Here is a 20,634-nt window from a genome sequence, read left to right on the forward strand (position 1 = left end):
TTGAGGAAGGCGTAGTGAATGGCCCAGGGAAAGCAGTGAGGGGGGAGACTGCATAAACTAGATGACATCAGTGAAAGCAGGGAGCCAGAACGTCCCAGAGAACAGAGCCTCCCAAAAAGGGACAGAGGAGAAATGCACCAAGTCACTCATCCTGCGCCAGCTAACCAGCCCGGGATGGCGAGGCTTAGCGACAGCATAACTGTAACTGTATTCACTCAGCAAACTCGGGGCGCTCCCCTCCCATCAGCCGCGGAGCTCTCACAGCCCGCTGGCCTCACTCACTGTGCCGCCTGCCCAAGCACCACAGAGAACGCAAGAGCTGGCTCATTTTGTTCAGTCTTTATTTACAGCAAAGTACATGATATGTGGTCATTTCGTAACTGCTAACAATAAAGGCAGGGCAGCAGAAAGAAAAGGGGAAGAGCAAGCATCTGAAAGAAGAAATACAAGCCTAAGTCTTGATTCAGCTACTCACCCTCTTCCTGAGGCAGGACTGGCTAGGCACTCCTGCCTCTAAGAGCAGCAAAGAAGCTGATCTGTAACACCAGCCACCTGGCCCGAGGAGGGTAGTAGAAGGCCCAGAGACAAAAGATCAAGGGGACTCTGAGCTCTAGGCTCCACGGTGATCTTCCCAACCTCTCTCTCCTTGGTTCATCTGATACCAAGACTGTCTCCCCTACTCCACCCTGAGCACAGGGTGAAGAGCAGGAATGGTAGACAAGTCCAGTCGGCCCTTCCCAGCAGAGCTCTGGCATCGCTGACAGGCAGCGGGGAGACTCCAGGGCAGAGGAAAATCCATCCTGCAATGGCCTTGGGCGCTAGCACAGGTCTAGGCTGCTAAGTCAAGGAAAGGCGCACAAGGACAGCAAAGGAGGTGATGCATAAACCAACTGGGCTCCAGTCCCTCCTGCTTCCCAACAGCTCTGAGAAGTGTGCAAGCCTTCAGCCTGACCTAGTGGCCTAATGAGAGACTGGCAACCCACCCTGGGTGTGGAGACAAGCGTTCAATCCTAAGCCCAGCATCTGCAGGAAGCCAGCGTCCACACGACCGCTGAGCAGCCAAGGCCAGAGCGGGATGGTGCAGGGACGATTGGTCTGAAGGGTGACCTGGAGACCTTTCCCTCTCACCCTCCCCCAGATGGCTCTTCAGAGATCCTGTTGTCTAACCACCACGTCTTCGAGAGCTTATCCTATCCATTCCAAATCAAAGGACATCTGGGGTCGCAACACTTGCATCTTCCTTATACAGACTCCCGTCTCTCTGCCCCTACTGGTCTCAGGCTGCTCAAGAAAAAGAAACCTGGGTCAGAAGCCCCATTAGCATGAAAGAGTGTGAAGCCAGGCCTTCCCATGACATGAGGCTTGGATGAGTGCGTCCAAAATACTTGGTCCACAGACAATATCTGGCAGGAAGGGAGAAGCAAGCACCGTTGGTGGCTCTGAAGCTAAGGGATGCCCATGCACACACGACCGACATTACCCGACTCTGCTCCTCGGCGTCTCCTCCCTGGACAGAAGAGTACCCAGATGACTCGTGTCATGATTTCCAGTCTAATGAGTCTCCCCTTGACTCTCCAGTGGAAATAGAGAGCTCTTAAAATACCAAGTCCAGGATTTGTGATTTAGAAAGCTCAAGTGCAGATACTCAGTTGGCTAAATGCTGGGGTCGCCAGAGAGGGGCAGAGCTTCCCATCCCTTCTTCGCCTCAGAGTGTGTCACAGAACCAGAGGATTCACCAGCGCTGCCCAGTGAGTACAGCTATTCCCCCAGCCAAGCCACCAAGAACTGGTGATGGTCTTACCAGGAGGCAGGACAGCCCTAGAGCTGCTCCCAAGCTAGGCCTGGGCTACTTAGAGCCACTGGAGGCTTGGTCCCAACACCACAGGTAGATGAGGAAGCGGCTAAGTGAGTCAAGGCTCAGAGATGAGAAGAATCCATCTTCCAAGGCAGTGGGATACACAGCCAAGGCACTAAATGGTTTGGCACCTGGGAGCTTCAAGTAAAGGGGAGTGTGCCACCCACCAAAAGGCCAGGGCTTCCCCAGACAGGGATGGGCTTCCCCTGAGCACACACCAGCCCTATGAAGGCAAGAGGCCCTTGGGTCCTCAGGATCCTACCCAGGCCTGCCATCCACTCTGCATCTCAGAACCCTACAAGGCATGACTAGAAAGATAAATACTGATTCTGAAACACACAGTCCAGAACGCATACATCCTGGTGAGTCCCAGCCCTCAGAGAGGCACCTCGGGGGCCTTCCCTTGATCCAATCAGGCGGTTGCTGCTGCTGGGAGCTCCCTCCAGGGCCTGTAGCACAGTCTCCTGAATGTCTCGGGGTGGCAAAGCTCTGTTGCAGATTAGGTCTGACTTTTTGAAAGCAGTGAAAACAGAGTTTAGAATCAAACTGAGTCCAGAAAAGGGGAATCGAAGGGGATGGTGCTGAGTTTAAAGGGACAGTTCAGGGTGACCAGAGAGTAATGGCATCAGATGTATCTGAATGGCTCCAATGGCCTAGGAAAGCAACGGAAGGAGAAAGGTTCCCCATAATGTTCTGGTCAGTGGCAGCCACATGAAATAGCTCAGGGCGTGGCCTACCAGGCACTGAAATGGTCAACACTGAAATGACAAGGCTCTGGCTCTTCTGCAGTTAAAAGCTCAGGCTTTAAAACTTATAATCATACTTCCTCCATCTCGCTTGATGCCCCCCCACCGCTTCCTCCACCCCTCCACCAAGAATCTTGAGGAATCTGTACTTTTTGCAAAGAAGGAAATTTCCACCAAGAGGGAGCCCCCAGGAAAGCTGGAATTCATCACCCCAAGTGTTTTCAACCTAAGACTCCAACCTATGACTTAAATACTCTATTTCCTCTTCCCTGCTCTACATGCCCAAATCAGCTGGGCTGTGACGCTGCTGGTGACAATCACTGCTGAAAGGTGCATGCTATCTCACTGCAAATCCCCACATCTTGGTAAACAAAAGCGACTACTCCCTACATGGGCAGAGCTCTCCTGCCACCCTGTGAGGGGCAGCCAGGTGTCCTTCTGCCAGCAGAAGTCCTCAACCCAAGCCCAGGCTGCAAGGGGCCAATTGTGCACTCCACAGTCCAGGGAAGAGGCCAAGGAATGTGATCAGAGACTTCCCTGGGAGGCAGGAGGACCACTCAACAGGCACGGTTCTCCTCCCTCCTTCTCGATTCTCTCAGGAAGCGACCCCATCCAACCTGTATCAGGTAAGAAGAGAGAGGCAGCTCTGGCTCTTGGAAGTGGGAGAGTAAGGAAGGAGGTGTGGAGCTCCCCAAGCAGCCAGAGGTGGGGCACAGGGCAAGAATAAAATGCAGAAGACTTGTTCTCAGTGGGCCTCTTCCCTGAGTTTGATTTTTGAGTGGAGGTCTCACCCAATTTCAACTCAGAAAAAAAGAAAAGAGTATTTCTCATCGACTGTCATTGAGCTCCACTCCAAGAAGGTGGCATCTGGCAGGGAAGGCAATCAAAGGTTCCCAACTCCACTCCCACTGAGCCCCACAGGCACTCAGAGCAATGAGACATGAGCCTTGGTCCTCGCCCCCCATCTCCCACACAGATGCCTGAGCCTCCCCCACCTGCAACACAATAGGCAGTTTCCCCTCAGTGAGACGCCAGCTCCAGTCCCAAAACACTCCAGTACAGGTCCTCCTGCAAAATACTTATGGCAAACAGCTTTACAGTATTTGTACATTTACACAAAAATAGATCCTTTTATATATATATGTATTTATAACTGGTTACACGTTGGATTCATAATTAGGCATCACCAGTAGTAGTTGGCACAGTTTGTCATTTAAGCTCAGGGTCAAGTTCTGTTTCATTTTGCCGCTCCAAAGTACAAAAAAAAAAAAAAAATCAAAGGCATTTCATCTCCATGGTGTTTTCTTAAATACAGCAATGTCATAGGAAACCATATGTACAGATGAACAGTGCCTTCTAACCCCTCCTCCTGTCTCTTGAAGATAGGGGCCGGGGTCTGAAGGAGACGGGGGTCAATGTGGCCGGCTGCTGGACTCTGAGGCCTGCCTCTTGCGTGAAGGGGTATAGCCGTTGAGATAGCCATTGGTCTGCCGTTTGGAGATCCCTCCATTCAGGATGTCCTGGATGTGCTGCACGATGAGGTTGATGGCCACTGTGGGGCAGAGACCGGCAAAGTGTTAGGGATGTGGGGAGGGATGGGAGCACACGTGTAGGGCTGTGTGTCTATTTGGGTGGAAGGGCACACAGGAACCAGAGGCTCAGAACGCTTCCAGGTAACTGGCTCTGCCAGTTGTGGGCAAGTCACTCAAACCTCCAACATGGCTAATATGACCTCCCTCGCAGGAGAGTTCTTAAGACTAAGACAGATAATACCTGGGACACAGCAAACCCTGAATGAACGGGCTTCTTATCAGGAGATGATCAGTCAGAACTGGATGAAAGCCATCAGCCAGAATTCTGTGGACATGAGGACTAGCCTTCATTCTGACACCATTGACTAGCTGTGAGATGCTTCCACTAGGGAACCTACCAGCTGCGCATCCCAAGTAGAGTGACCCCACAGAAGGCCCTTTCCTTCAAAGATAATAAAGATAGGACTCTCTTTTCTTAGCATTAGAGATAAGTTAGGCACCCTATGAAGTTACCAATGTGCACATCACCAAACATGGGATACACATCAAATGCTTTCCAAGGTAATGCATGAAGAATATAACATCTCTTCTTGGTACTCTCCGGGTTGTATGCACCAAATCTAATCATGAGGACACGAAGACAAACCCGAGTTGAGGGCCATTCTACAAAACAATGGACCTGTACTCCTCAAAAATGTCAAAGGAGATTTTATCAATATTATGTTTCCTGAATGTGATGATTGCACTGTGGATAGGCATGAAAATGTCCTTATCTTTAAGAAATACAGTGAAATATTCCTTGCTGAGATGAACTCCCAAATGACTCAGCAAAAATATAAACTTTTTAAATGGAGGAAAATTGAAAAAAATTATAAAGAGAATGAGAAGACAGGGTCTTCTTGCAGATCAACTCTGCCCCACTATGCCTAAGTCCGGAGATATATCTGCTTCGTAGACAAGCCAAAACAAATAAATAAATGCACTAGTGGCAGCAACAAGCTCCCTTTAAGAAGGGCCACCTTGATGACAGGTCATTCTTAATTAGATTAAGAAGGAAATCTGCTTTTGCTTAAAAAAATTGGCCTCAGATACAAGGTATCCAATTGTCATCACTGGGGGGATAGACAGAGGTAGCCTACAGCCCTCTGACTTCTGCCAGAGAAGCACAAATTCACATCTGTCCCCATAGACGTACACACATATTCACAGGGGCCTGTTCCCAAGGCCAGACGCGTAGGTGGAAATTCCTCTCTGGCTCACAATGGCCGCCTGGCGGGTCAGCACGTCCATAGAGCCTTGTTTGGGCCACATCTTGCCCCAAAGTATGACTTAACAAAGGGCAGAAGTTATGCCCCACAAGATGACACCCCATGAGGACTCACCTAGATTATCTGCACCTCTAGGAATTATCACATCAGCGTATTTCTTTGTCTGTGGAGAAAGATATTGACATCGCATTAAAGAGGAGTTCAGAGAGAAACTGGCCCAAGGCCCTCTCTCAGGGAACATGGGGAGGCGCCAGCCTTCTCAGGACTGATCCCAGAGGGCCACAGCTTGAGGCTTCAAACAGTATTTTTTACCCATTTTATCTAAATTATAATATATCAGCTTTTTCTTGAGTTCTGATTATTAACGTTTAACATTGTTTCAGCTTACAACCTGCACACAGGACATGGTCTTTGAAACCAAACATGTAATTGCCTCTTCCCCACTAGAAAAAATATGAATTAGAAAAATGCAAACTAAAAAGAGAAGCAGTTCACCTTGGACTTCTACACACAGTCTGTCTAGCACAAGGGCAAACCCAGAAAAAGTAATCCCCATTGATGACCATTTTCATTGGCTCTGTTATTACATTATTTTTTTTAAAAGGCCATGATCAGACACAATCCTTTTTTTTTTCTTAATTGACTGAGATTTTGTGGACCATTTTACAAATAACTGTGTGCTGGTGTATACCCTAAGTTTAGGGTAGGAGGATCATATAAACAATGCCTTGGGTATGTGGGCATCTTTATTCTGCAGCATCCACACTAGAACTCCTGAAACACAGCTGCGTCAGGCTCAAACCCAACTTGACCTGGGCAGACGATTGATCAAGTCCAAGCTCCTGGCTTACATGGGAATGAGCTGATCATACTTGAGCACAGAGTGGCTGGACAGCAGGAACAAGGAGAAACAACCCAGAAAATGTGCAGAATTCTGAGCTCCATTATGACTAAGTTAAACAGCAGAAAATTGGTAGTTAACTCTAATTTGTGTCCAATAATAAGTTTACTTTGTGTTCTTAATATTAAGGTAAAAAGAGTAGGAGAGGTCCTCAGATAGAGAGATGGGTGGATAGAATTTCCCGGCTCCTGGCCCCCTCTGTTCTCTTCCCAGAAACCTAATCCTGTAACCCAATCCTCTCTAGGAGAATGAATAGCACATCCAGGTTACTCAGGCTGACTCACAAAGTGTCGGTCCCTGATCTGAAACAAAGTCAGGTCTGGTTTGACGCAAAACCTGCTAACAGACCTAAAGAAACAAAGATGGTTTCGGATCTCATTTTTCCAGGAGAGGAGAAAGAGAGAAGTTAATTATTAGGAGAAGCAGAGAAATTCCCACACCCAGCCTCACTCTACACCTCTTCTCAATGCCCTCACAGACTCCGGTCTCCCAAAAGAAGTCACCCAAGCCCAGGCCAAGTCCCAACCTCTCCGGCTGTCCCTCAGAGCTAAATTATAAATCATTAGGGAGACAGACCCTAGTCTGGCCACCTGGAAAAGACACCTGACACAGGTGTAGGAGTCTCCTGAATTAAACACTCTCGTTCACAAACTAGGCTCTGTCCCACATCTTCCTCCACCACAACCCCACCACTCCACACTTCTTGTCCCTTGGCTGCCTTCCCTCAACATTCACCTGTCTTTCCCTAGAAAGCTGAGGGTGTGTCCTGGGCTGAGGGCTAATTCACTGAAAATTGAGCATTTCCCCTGTCCCCAACCTTCTTTCTCTGAAAGCCACCTCACCAGAGAGTTCCCAGCTGCCAAGAGGAGGACTGATGAGTCTATGCCGTGGCAGAAGGACGGAAGCATATTCCAACATGGCTCGACGCTTCCCAAATGGGAACTTTTACAGGGGCCCAAGACAAGCTCAAAGCAGGGCTCAAATGTAGGGGGCAGAAGAGATTCAGAAGCGAACACCCACAGCTGAGCTCTCCCGGTACCAACACTCCAACCATCACAGGTCCAATGGTCGAGTCTACCCTGAGATATGATGCACCCTCAATAAAGGGTCTCACACCATGAGTCCATGAAGCAAGAGGTGTTGAGCTTGCTGGAAATTAGACAGCAGGATCCTAAAGGGCTAGCCCAAAAAAGAGTGGCAGGACAGAGCTCCTACAGAACACAATGGTAGGACCCAAAGCACCACAGGCTATCCTTTCCTGGGACTTCAGGATAGAGGGTCCCTCAGAGAGAGGAAAGAGATTCAGGCTGGGGAGCACCTTGCATACCTTTACTTGTATGATTAAATTTGAAATTCTAAATTCAACAAAAAACAAACAAAGAACACAACTCACTGGCAAGCAGAATTCCTCAAAGGCAGGCTTGACGAACGTAATGTACTGAGACAAAATCTGCTCAAGGTCCCTTCCTCTTTCGCTGATGTCCCTTAATACTATAAGAGAAGGAAAAACAACAATCAAGAAAATGGTGCGTGAGCCAACACATGTCTACCCTCCACGAGGCAGTCCGGGCTCACGCAGGCTCCACAATGATTCAAAAGCCAGATTCCTGAGAGAGTTGGCCAAGAGTAGGTCAGCAGCAGCTTCGGGAAAAACAAGTTACATTTTTATGTCTTACTGCAGTCAAATTCGGCTAGGACAAAAAGCTCTCTGAGGCAACAGGCCGTCTGGCCTAGGCCAACAGTTTTCTTGTGTCAAGCAACATGTGATCCAAATAAAATTGCATTGTGAACCAAAAAAAAAGCAGGACAGTTCTGGGGAGCTTCAGGAAGGAGATGGGGCTCAGAGAGGTGGCAGGGCTTCCTGGCAAAGGGGGCGAGTTGCCAGCAGACTTTCTCCTTTGCTCACCTTGGTCCTGTCCCCTTGCACACACTTACCTGTGTGCAGTCCAGTGACCTGCTGATGTGCCCCCTCATCACACCCAGCTCCCACCCACACTCCATCCCCTGTGGGGCGGAAGGCAGGCAGAGGGTCCAGCTGCAGTCAGCAATTCTTGCTGACTTCAAGCACAGAGGTGTGCAGACGGAAAACCATGGTTTAGGAAACTGTGTGCTGGAGCTCTGAAGGAGCCCAGATTGACCCAAACTCACCATTTTCTACCTTCTTCATCCTGGGCAGTGCTATTCAGGGACCTTCATCAGACTTTTTTAATAGAGTCTTTTGTCAAAAAAATGGGATAGGGGGGCTGGCCCTGTGGCCGAGTGGTTAAGTTCACGCGCTCCGCTGCAGGCGGCCCAGTGTTTCGTTGGTTCGAATCCTGGGCGCGGACATGGCACTGCTCATCAAACCACGCTGAGGCAGCGTCCCACATACCACAACTAGAGGGACCCACAACTAAGAATATGCAACTATGTACCAGAGGGGCTTTGGAGAGAAAAAGGAAAAAATAAAAAAAATCTAAAAAAAAAAAAAAAAAAAGGGATAGGGTCTGACCGTCTAAGGAACTGGAATCCTAGATCTGCCATTGTACATGAACCTCCCTGAGCCTCAGTTTCCCCCAAACACAGTAGTGAGTTTGGAAGACTTGTTTTAAATCTTAGTACCATGAGCTATTAAATCTTTCACCCCCACCCCAAAAGGGTATCCTAGCCATCTACAATCATTCGTGATGGCCCCTCGGCTCCTCTCACCATTTCTCAGGATACAGACTCAAGCGTGGGTTGAAAAGCAACGTAAACAAACACAGGGAGCAGTTGTGAGTGAATTTCTGGAAAACCATGCCTCTAAATAATTCAGTATTTATGTATGCACATGGGTGCGTGCATACATGCACGGGCAGGGAGGGGCAGGAAAGAGGGCAAGTGTCATGGTTCTGATCCAGGCTGGCATGACGTCTGTGAGATGGGACAGCTAGGAAACTGTCAGGAAGACCACATGCCAGACAGCGAGGTCACACTGCTCCCACCACCTTGGCTTTTCTACCAGCTCCTCAATTTACAGGAGTTTGTTCCACAAGTGCCCTGGTAATAAAATGGTTGGCTGGTTCCTAATGCGTCAGGACTTGCCTCACAATTCTCCCCAACCAGCAGCGGAGCCTTCCCCAGCCAGGAAATAGTCTTCTCGGATATTTCGACACAGGCCCCGCTCTGGCTGCCCCAGCAGCTCTGCCAGGGAGACTCGGCCAAGAAGGAGCCCGAAGAGCTGCCACGTGGCACACCCCCACGAGCCTCTGGCACGCAGGGTTAACGAGCTCAACTTGGCCAAAACACACAGCAGTGTGGCCTCCTGTCCTTCACACGTCTCCAGATAAAGTCCAAAGCAAAAAGGAAGCCAGACCAAAAGGGTATCAGAGCTGGGAAAAACCAAACACACGCCCGCACTGTTTAAGCACACACAAGCCCTGGAACAGCCTGATGCCAGGCTTGTTTCGCAAGAATGTGGATTTCACACAACTGTGGACAGCTTTAAGCACAGTGGGAACCTTCGTCCTTCCCCCAGCACGCGCACACATGCAGGCACGCTCCTTTCACGGAGCTCTCCCACTGCCCTCAGCCCGGGCCTGCAGCTCCCTGCCATCTCGCAGACCTGATGGCTTCACCTGTTACATCACTGGAGTGAGGACGGACCCGCAGGGAGACGGCAGGTAGAACAAGTGAGTCACACTGAGTCTGCTCTAGAGTCCATGTCACTTCTTGTTCCACCATCTAGAGCCATAAGGGCAAAACTGACCTCGATTTGAATCCGGAACCCACTAACCACTACCTCTGTGATCTCAGACAAGTTCCTTAACCTCTTTGAATCTCATTTTCCTTAACTGTAAAATAGAGACAATATTAGTATCCTTCTCTTAAAGTTGTTACTTAGGAATACAGGGAGATGTACATAAAAGTCTCTATTTAGCACTGTGGCTGGCACACATGTTCCATAAATCTGAGCTTCTATGGTGATTTCGATGACAACAGAACCTGAGGAAGCTTCAGGAGAGGGACAGCTCCTGATAGAGCAGACCTTTGGGAAACCACCGGGGGGCAGGAACCGTGAACTCGGGTAAACAGGTTAGACCCAGCTGAGAGTGGAGAGCCTGCAGAGCTGCTGGAAAGGTTGGGGTGGGAGCGTGGGAGGAGACAGCGGGACACAAACACATGGGAAGCCGAGAGGGAGACACAGGGAAGACAGGGAGGAGTCATCCTACGCTTTCCACCCTGGAAAAGGAAACAGGAAATGGGTCAGAATGTCGCCCAGACATCGGGAACGTGCAAAATCAAAAGGCATGGCCCGCCACTGCTCCCCAAGAGCCTTCCACCAAGTTATCACCAGACCGGGACCCTTCCGTGAGCCAAGGACAACACAGGACCAGCCAGTTCACTGCGCTGAAACGCCCTGCTCCTCTGGCGCAGGCAGGAAACGGGGCCAAGCCAAGGACTGAGTCAGAAACAAGGTCTTGGCACAAACCGGAAACTCCAGGGACTCAAAGCTGGCTCCCTCCTCATCCCTCTGACCCCGGCACATTTGCTGGGCCAGGACAGGCCCTTTCAGAGAATGAGTGAAGGGCAGAAACTACAGGTCTACCCACCTTCTCTGCTTGGCTTCTACTTCAGCCCTTCCAAATCCATTAGTGCTCCTTCTGGTCAGCCAAAGCCAAGAAAATTTAGAAGGACCCCAAATAAATACAATTTCTCAATGGTTAAGTCCATTCACTTTAAAAATGAGTTGAGGAAACGTGTTAGTCTAGTAAAAGGACAGACTGACTTTCTCAAGACCCACTGCTGCCCTAACGCTATGTGAACTGGGCCCAGAGAACTATGGCAGGAGACAGACTAGGTGTCAGCAGTCCTAGTCCCCCAGCTCAGGTCTTCCCCGTCCCCAAATTCAAGGGTTGGTTAGGGGAAATAATGCATATAGAGGGAAGGGGAAGGCAAGCATAGCTGGAAGGAGACCGATCCCCTAGAAGTACAAGGGGTCCCCATGGGAAGGAGGTCTTTCCAAGGCTGCAGGACTCAAAGGCAGATCCCCTCTCCCACACGAGGGTCAACTGGTATGTGAGGGTCACATGCCCAGGAGGGTGTGACACACAGATGGGTAAAACCATGGGGCTAACTCGGGGAATGTTCTTATGCCCAACAGCTGCTCCTGACTAAGCCCCGCCTCTCCCTTACCAGGCACCCTCCCACACCACAAAGCAGATGCCAGGCATGGCTTTTGTCCTATGTGGACAGAGAATGAATTTGTAGAAATAGCATGTGGAAAAGTCCCACAAGTCCACCAGGATGAAGTGACTCTCCAGGGGTTGACATGAGAAGACAGCAGATCTCAAAAGAGAAAGCAGCAAGGAGTACCATGGAAGACAGGGGTTACAGAACTGACCCCAAGAAACCCCCAGGAAGACCACCACTACCTCAAGTCTTTCCCCCATTTCACATAAGGATCCCAGTACAAGAAAGGGAGGGAGAATTTTCCATTTAATCTACACCATGTTTATCTGTTTGAATTAGAGGCCAAGATTCATTTGGTTTCCAAGGACACTGCCACTGCACAACCCTGGTTCTAATTTCTTGTGCAACGCCTTGCACTCCCTCCTCCCTTGAGCATAACTGCATCCCCTAGGACCTTAGTATCACCTGCTGGACCAATGATGGTTCAGCCCTGAGGATGTGACCGCTCGTAGGTTCTGATCAGCCCAGACAGAAACTCAGGAACACAGAACAAAATCTACCCCCTCAGGTGAAGCAGATTTCTGATCCACCATGTCGATATTTATCGACTAATGCACTGCCAGGCATTTACCTGCATTACCTCTAATCAGCACAACTATGCTAGGAGTGCTAATCATTACATGATCAACCAATAGAAAAATGAGGTACAAAGAGGTTAAAACATAATTTGCCCGAAATCACCCATCCACCAAATGCTGAAACCAGGATTTAAGTCCAGTTCACGAGACTCCAACTTTTCCCCCCAACACATCAAGCTGCCCTTCCTAATTTGGCAAGTTAATATGGACATGGAGCAGATCAACCCAGGCAGGACCTGGGTTTGTGGATTCAGGTGATAAACCAGGCCCTGGGGCAGATACATGAGGGATTGTCAGGCTCAGTTATCTCAATTATCTATGAAATCTCACCTGGCCAGAGTCACACCCTAAAAAACAGGCCTGTCTCCCTCATATTACCCACAAAGAAACCCAAGCCTGAGAGGTCTCAAGAACCACCAAAGTTACAAAGCTAGCTGAAGGCTCTGCTAGGACTAGAAGAATACAGGCCTCCCACTCTCCTTCCTTCTTCCATCACAGAGTCCTAGCCCCCCCCACCCACCTGGAGCTGAAGTGTGGCTCCATCTGACTAATAGAGTGTGGATCCTATTACTACCTGGGAGGGCAAAAACCAGGGACTCGTTTCTCCATATTCTGCTGGTTCCGTTTATAGTTCCTGCAATCAGACTACTGAATTGGATAAACTACAAATTTGTTTCATGAACCGAGAAGAGAAAATTTCACAGACTTCGAGGTCAGAAGGCTCTGGGCTGGAGCTTCCAAAAATCTGAATTTGCCAATGAGTTGCTCTGTGACTAGGAGCTCGCCTTTTCATTTCCTTTGCCTCTCTTCTCTTCCGCACAATGGAGACTCGAAGCCTTCATCCCCTTCCACCCCTCTCTTCAGTCACCCCCACCCCACTGCCTTTGCTGGGTCCTGTCAGCTCTAACTCTGCTGGTATGTTTCTCATCTCTCCCAGCTCTCCTTCCCTCTCCCACCACCTATGGACGACAGCCCTACCTATAGTCCAGATCAGCAAAGAAGTCCCCAAAAAGAACCCCCAGCCGCAATCTTCACTTAGGTTTCCTCTGTCAGAATAATCTTCCAAAGGAGAGCTGAGGCCATGTCATCACGCTGCTCAAAACCCCTTGGTAGCTTTCCCTCTTCTACCAGGAACCAAATTGGAAGCCAAATCTCCACAATCTGCTCCAAACTACTTTCTAGTGTCTCTTCGTTTAGCCCTCTATGAACTCCAGCCACCTGCCTCTTGGAACAGGCCATATGTGCCTGTATTTGCACTGTGTACCTCTTGGGTTGCCTACGTCATCACCCTACCACATCCAAGACCTACCCTTCTTCCTCCTGAAGCCTCCCAACCTCCCTAGTGGAAGCAAGCTCTCTGCTCAGTGTCCTACAGAGCTGAATTCACAGGCTCAGCTCCCCAACCCACGAGCAGTTCTGTGTCTTCAGTACACAGGCACGGGGCCTCACACAGGCACACGCAGAGGCCTGCAGAGGAAACCACCGACTTTGCTCTGGAGCTGGCTGGACAGAGTGACACAAACTCTGTAGAGCTTTCTGGAAAATAAAGGGCTAGAGAAGCAGGCTAGTAGAATGAGCTGCCCAGCACTGCAGGCAGAGGATGTCCTATAGTTAGTTCCTGGCTTGATTGTAGTGCTTGGGAAAATCATAAGGAACTAAGCATTTAACCCAACTTTTTTCCAGTGAAAGCAGAATGTAAACTTCTTCTTTCAGCTCTGTGATCTCATAGGGCTTGCATTATCCAAAACAGTAAGTGACTAATCCCTTCTCAAATATCCTGAACATTTGGATAGCAGGACATCCTGGGGCTGAACTGACACAGCTGGGCTGGGCCATGCGGCCAGAAGGCCACCTCAGGGAAAGCATGGGCTTCAGGCTCAGGGAGGCAGGGAGCTGTCACGGGCCACCAACAGGGCCACCAGAGGCTTTTAGAACGCACCTCTGCGGGAGAGCCGGGTGTCCGCATCTGTGTCCACGAAAAGCTTCATCTGGAACAGGTCCCGCACCTCCTGGGAGTAGAAGGCCAGGATCCCTTCGAAGAGCACCACGTCCGCGGGGTAGACGGTGACCGTCTCCTCCTTCCTGCAAAGCACAGAGCAGATGACGGGCCGAGCTGGGCAGGGTGAGCTAGAGGGGGAGAACAAGTGCAAGAGCATCTCTGGGGGCCTGGGGGCCTTCCCTTTCAGACTCAGAGTGGGGCTGAAAGGGTTTAACTAACAGGTGGCCCTCAGACCACCACTGAAGAGCCAAACAAGGGCAATCACAGCTGGGGCAAAGGTCTCCTTTGACCGGTTCTTCTGAGCTTTTGCCACAAAGCAGAAATGGAGCACAGCCCTCCTTCTCCCTGGGAGAAAAAACCTGCTGTTGAATGAAGAATAAAGACGGGCAAAAACAGACGTGATTTTTTTCTCCGAAGGCGTCTCCAGGAATGCTCTCAGGGCTGGCATTTCTGGAACCTAACACTGAACTTTCAAAAACAGAAACTCACAGTTTTCTCCCAACAACCCCACCCCTTTCCCCCAGTCCTGAGGCAGCTGGAAGGAGGGAGGAAGGGACAGGAAAAAAAGAAAGTTCAGAAAAGAGGATGGAGGAGAGAAAACATCTACACGGAAGTAAAGACTCACAAGTTCTGTCCGATCTGGCTCCGCCATAAGCCAGCTCTGTGGCCGTGGGTCATTCCCCAAGCTCCCTCGAGCTCCTCTTCCTCATCAATAAAGCAAGGATACGCATCACCTCATCCATCTACCCCACACGGTTGGGAAGTCCAAGGCAGAAACTAATGAAACATGACTTTTCAAAAGCCAGGGGGGTAAAACATTGCTAAATCGATAAAAGGAGCTGCTGGGTCCAGCTCCGCCTCGCCTCAACTTTCACTGTGTTCGTATCCTCTGATTCTGTCCTAAAACTACCTTGCACGTCACCTACTCTCTCTTGCTCAAAATTCACTGAAAGGGAAGCAATGATTGCCACTGCAAGGTTACTACTCACCCTGACTAGCAGACCAGCAAACGTCTGTGAATCAAACCAAATAAAACAATTTTCTTTAAAGTTCCTTAAGACAATAGGGTTATCTGTGCAAACGTAGGGAAGTCAGCAGCAGCTGCCAACTAAAGGGGAGGGCATTCAAACTTCCCTCCCATAAACACTCTTGGATTCCTTATTAGCTCAGACCCTTGGCTTCCTGCCTAAATTCTAAGGCAGGCGCTGCTGGAGCAGCTACCACGGAGGCGGAATACCAGGCAGAAAAGGACCAGGGTAGTAAGATCAGGAGACTCTAGAATAGTGGTCTAAGTCCAGATGTACTCAGAATCATCTGCGGAGCTTTTAAAAAATGTTTACACCTGGACACTACCCCCCTGGGGCTCTGATTTCGTTAGTCTAGGGTGGAGCTAAAACAATGATACTTATGGGTAGAAAAAAGGATCAATGAGTGAGTAAGTGAAATAATCAGCCACTCCAGGCAACTGCCCTGGGCCAAGGAGAGGATGGAAAGGATTTGCTGGGAAACAAATAACACGTGTGTGCAGGATTCCTAGGCTTCCACATGGAAAACCCTAACAGAAAATGCAAGGACAGTGCTGGGTTTAGATATATGGACGCTACCTCAAGCACTGATCAGGATGCCTAACTGATCAACACTAGAAAGGAACAGGTGGTTTTCCAACTCAACAGACCTCCCTTTTCAATCCTGGGAAAGTAAGGAGAACACAACTGCCTGTTTGTGGTCGGTGCCCCAAGAAGCTGGAACTGATCATTTCCCAAGTCCACACATAGGTCTGGGTGGGAGAAACTTTCCAAACAGCTCTGAGTTAAAAACATTTACTGAACAACTTCTAGCCCAGAATGTGCAAGGAGCCACATTCGGTGCAATATTCCATTTAAGAGTTTAGAGCTTGGCTGGGAAGTCCACATAAGAAACCCAGACTCTTTGAGCACTGCAGTAACCTAGTCCAACCTTCTCATTTGGCTTATGAGGAAGGGGAAGACCAGAGAAGAGTATTTACAGCAAATATGTGTCTGCTCAGCCTCGGTCCAACATTTGTTTGTATTGCACCATGAAAGGCCCATGGGTGGGACAGGATCAGTTAACTCTGAACAGCTGGGGCCCTAACAAGTGACCCCTGAGAGTTGGGGGCATTGCTGTGGTCTGGAGTGGGGGGTTGGGGGGAGAGTTTCACAGAAGAAGTGGGTCGTGGACCACTGAAGAACAGGGGTTTAAAATGTAAGTTATGAAAGGAATCAGGAGAATGAAGTGAACCATGTCTGGATGGGGAAATCTGCCGGGGTTTCTTTGGTTAAAACATAAACTTGATGGAGTTCACGCTGCATAAGGCACTCATCTCCATCCCTTGACGCCATGCTGGTCAGGCCCTGACTCCTGCCAACTACCCTCATGTCCACTGCCTTACTTCAGGCCTCTCATCCGGGTGAGCTTCATAAATAGCATCATAGATCCTCTCTTGCTGTCACCAGAATGACCCTTCCACTCCTACACAGCAGCCATCTGTGGCTCCCTACTGCCAACACATTTGCACTCCTGGCCTTGGCGTCCATGGCCCTTCCTGATCTGAGGCCTGCCTACCTTCCAGCTTCCTCCTTCTCCTGAGGCTCTCCCCACACACTGACCTCATCCCTCTACATCCCAGCTGCAATTCCCCACCAAGCTTGTCCCTGAAGTGCCTCCCGCCCATTACCTTGGAAATCCCTTTCCCCAACAACTACTTACACTTTCCAATATACAGCGTAAGTATCCCCTCCTCCATACAAGGTGCTCTAAATCCACAGCCATTCCTCCCTCCTTTACTCTCCTCCACAGGCCCTTTCCTTCGTTGTCATGCTGCATTTTAATTCTGCAGCAGTACCCCTGCCCTGGACCTGAGAGGTGATAGGCTAGACTCTCTCTTGTCAACGTGACATCACCAGCACTCCCTGCAAAGACAAGAAACTACAATTCCCAGAATCCCTTTCCCTACAGGGTCCCAGGTTACTTTGCCAATGAGAGATTTAGACGATGAAGTGAAACAAAATCTATAATTTTTATGAGATCATAACAGCCAGACAAGGAAACTTTGCAGACACACCGCAAGTTCCCACTTCGACACTATGGGCCCAGATGTGGCAACTTCTTGGACTTTCCATGAACCCTGGCTTCTTCTCTACTGCCTCAGGCTGCAATCAGTGACGATTATTTTCTCTGATTCTCTGGCTGCAGCCTCCCAGATCGTCACTCTCCCAGCCCCCTTATCATTCATGCTAGCTCCAGTTCCTACACTGAACCGCTTTATTCCTACATAGTCTGTAGTGGTTTGATGCTGGAGGGGTATCCTGAACTTTGACTCTCCAGCACAGTAGACTCTGGTCCGTATTAGGAAGCGCTGCAGAAGACACTGGTGAGGGATGAAGGTGAGCGCCACAGCAGCCTGGCCTTCCATCTCAACGTGCTCTTTCTCTTCTTCCTCTTCCAACCAAATCTCTGCCACACCCTCAAATTCTGGCTTGTGAGACGGGCATAGAACCTGTGAGGTAACTGCATTAAAGGCTGGCTGAGATGTGTACTAAAGGAACACACACGGACGTAAAGATTGGGCTTTTAATTATAGAAACATTTGGTAGGAAAAACCATATGAAATCTAATTTCCCATTTAAAAAAAAAAATCTCACTTCCTAACACATTCTACGAGGCCAACATCACACTGATACCAAAGCCTGACAGGGACAGCACGAAAAAGGAGAACGACAGGCCAATATCCCTGATGAACATAGATGCAAAACTTCTCAACAAAATTTTGGCAAGCTGAATTCAGCAATTCATCAAAAGGATCATACATCATGATCAAGTGGGATTCATACCAGGGACACAGGGATGGTTCAACATCTGCAAATCAATCAACGTGATACACCACATCAATAAATTGAGGAATAAAAACCACATGATCATCTCAATAGATGCAGAGAAAGCATTTGACAAGATCCAACAGCCATTTATGATAAAAACTGAACTAAATGGGGACAGAAGGGAACTACCCCAACATAATAAAGGCCATATACGACAAACCCATAGCCAATATCACACTCAATGGGCAAAAACTAAGCACCATCTCCCTGAAAACAGGAATGAGACAAGGATGCCCTCTATCACTACTCTTATTTAACATAGTACTGGAGGTTTTGCCCAGAGCAATTAGGCAAGAAAAAGGAATAAAAGGAATCCAAATAAGGAGGGAAGAAGTGAAACTCTCACTGTTTGCAGACGACATGATCTTATATATAGAAAACCCCAAAGAATCCATTGGAAAACTTTTAGAAGTAATCAACAACTACAGCAAAGTTGCAGGGTATAAAATCAATCTACATAAATCAGTAGCATTTCTATACTCTAATAACGACCTAACAGAAAAAGAACTCAAGAACACAATACCATTCACAATCGCAACAAAAAGAATAAAATACCTTGGGGTGAACTTAACTAATGAAATGAAAGACCTATACAACGAAAATTACAAGGCTTTTCTGAAAGAAATGGATGATGACATAAAGAGATGGAAAGACATTCCATGTACATGGATTGGAAGAATAAACATAGTTAAAATGTCCATTCTACCTAAAGCAATCTACAGATTCAATGCAATCCCACTCAGAATCCCAATGACATTCTTTACAGAAATAGAACAAAGAATCCTAAAATTCATATGGGGCAACAAAAGACCCCAAATAGTTAAAGCAATCCTGAGAAAAAAGAACAAAGCTGGAGGCATCACAATCCCTGACTTCAAAACATACTACAAAGCTACAGTAATCAAAACAGCATGGTACTGGTACAAAAACAGGTGCACAGATCAAAGGAACAAAATTGAAAGCCCAGGAATAAAACCACACATCTATGGACAGCTAGTCTTCAACAAAGGAGATGAGGGCATACGATAGATAAAAGTCTTTTCAACAAACGGTGCTGGGAAAACTGGAAAGCCACATGTAAAAGAATGAAAATTGACCATTCTTTTTCACCATTCACCAAAATTAACTCAAAATGGATCAAAGACCTAAATGTGAGACCTGAAACCATAAGGCTTCTAGAAGAAAATGTAGGCAGTACACTCTTTGACATCAGTATTAAAAGGATCTTTTTGGACACCATGTCTTCTCAGACAAGGGAAACAAGAGAAAGAATAAACAAATGGGACTTCATCAGACTAAAGAGCTTCTTCAAGGCAAAGGAAAACAGGATTGAAACAAAAAAACAACCCACTAACTGGGAAAAAATATTTGCAAGTCATACATCCAACAAAAGGTTAATATCCATAATATATAAAGAACTCACACAACTCAACAACAAAAAATCAAACAACCCAATCAAAAAATGGGCAGGGGACATGAACAGACATTTCTCCAAAGAAGATATACTGATGGCCAATAGGCACATGAAAAGATGCTCATCATCGCTGATCATCAGGGAAATGCAAATCAAAACTACACTAAGATATCACCTTACACCCATTAGAATGACAAAAATAACTAAAATAAATAGTAACAAATGTTGGAGAGGTTGTGGAGAAAAAGGAACCCTCATACACTGCTGGTGGGAATGCAAACTGGTGCAGCCACTATGGAAAACAGTATGGAGATTCTTCAAAAAATTAAAAATAGAACTACCATATGATCCAGATATCCCACTACTGGGTATCTATCCAAAGAGCTTGAAGTCAGCAATCCCAAAAGTCCCATGCACCCCAATGTTCATTGCAGCATTATTTACAATAGCCAAGACATGGAAGCAATCTAAGTGCTCATGAACAGATGATTGGATAAAGAAGATGTGGTATATATATATACAATGGAATACTACTCAGCTGTAAAACAGAACAAAATCATTCCATTTACAACAACATGGATGGACCTTGAGGGAATTATGTTAAGTGAAATAAGCCAGATAGAGAAGGATAATCTCTGTATGACTCCGCTCATATGAGGAATTTAAAAATGTGGATGAAGAGAACAGATTAGTGGCTACCAGGGGAAAGGTGGGGTAGGGGGTGGGCACAAAGGGTGAAGTGGTGCACCTACAACACGACTGACAAACAATAATGTACAACTGAAATTTCACAAGATTGTAATCTATCAACTCAATAAAACTTAAATTTAAGGGGCTGGCCCCGTGGCCGAGTGGTTAAGTTCGCGCGCTCCGCTGCAGGCGGCCCAGTGTTTCGTTGGTTCGAATCCTGGGCGTGGACATGGCACTGCTCGTCAGACCACACTGAGGCAGCATCCCACATGCCACAACTAGAAGAACACACAACGAAGAATACACAACTATGTACCAGGGGGCTTTGGGGAGAAAAAGGAAAAAAATAAAATCTTTAAAAAAAAAAAAAACAAAAATTAAATTAAAAAAAAAAAACTCAACTCAAGAGAGAATGGGATCCAGGAAGGAAGAATGAAAAGCAGATGGGAGAAACTTTCAAAACAGTCCATGGCTAAAAACAACATTTATTGAGCAATTACTAGCCCAGAATGTGGAAGGAACTATGTGTGGTGCCACTTAGGAG

The 20,634-nt window shown here is 47.9% G+C and overlaps 1 protein-coding gene across 3 annotated transcripts in view; it reads right to left on the reverse strand.

Moving 5' to 3' along the window:
• Window positions 1-324: 324 nt before the first annotated feature.
• The window catches only part of UCK2 (uridine-cytidine kinase 2), a 77,685-nt gene continuing 57,375 nt past the window's right edge, over window positions 325-20,634 (reverse strand). For all 3 annotated transcript variants that reach the window (XM_014841149.3, XM_044758800.2, XM_014841151.3), the window contains exons 4-7: window positions 14,031-14,173; window positions 7,696-7,793; window positions 5,516-5,564; window positions 325-4,153 (exon numbers count right to left, since the gene is read on the reverse strand). In XM_014841149.3, coding sequence (XP_014696635.1) covers window positions 4,014-4,153; window positions 5,516-5,564; window positions 7,696-7,793; window positions 14,031-14,173 — 430 coding nt within the window. In that variant the 3' untranslated portion in view covers window positions 325-4,013. The remainder of the gene's footprint in view (window positions 4,154-5,515; window positions 5,565-7,695; window positions 7,794-14,030; window positions 14,174-20,634) is intronic.

This window comes from Equus asinus, chromosome 25 (genome assembly GCF_041296235.1).
Source record: "Equus asinus isolate D_3611 breed Donkey chromosome 25, EquAss-T2T_v2, whole genome shotgun sequence".
Lineage (NCBI taxonomy): Eukaryota > Metazoa > Chordata > Mammalia > Perissodactyla > Equidae > Equus > Equus asinus.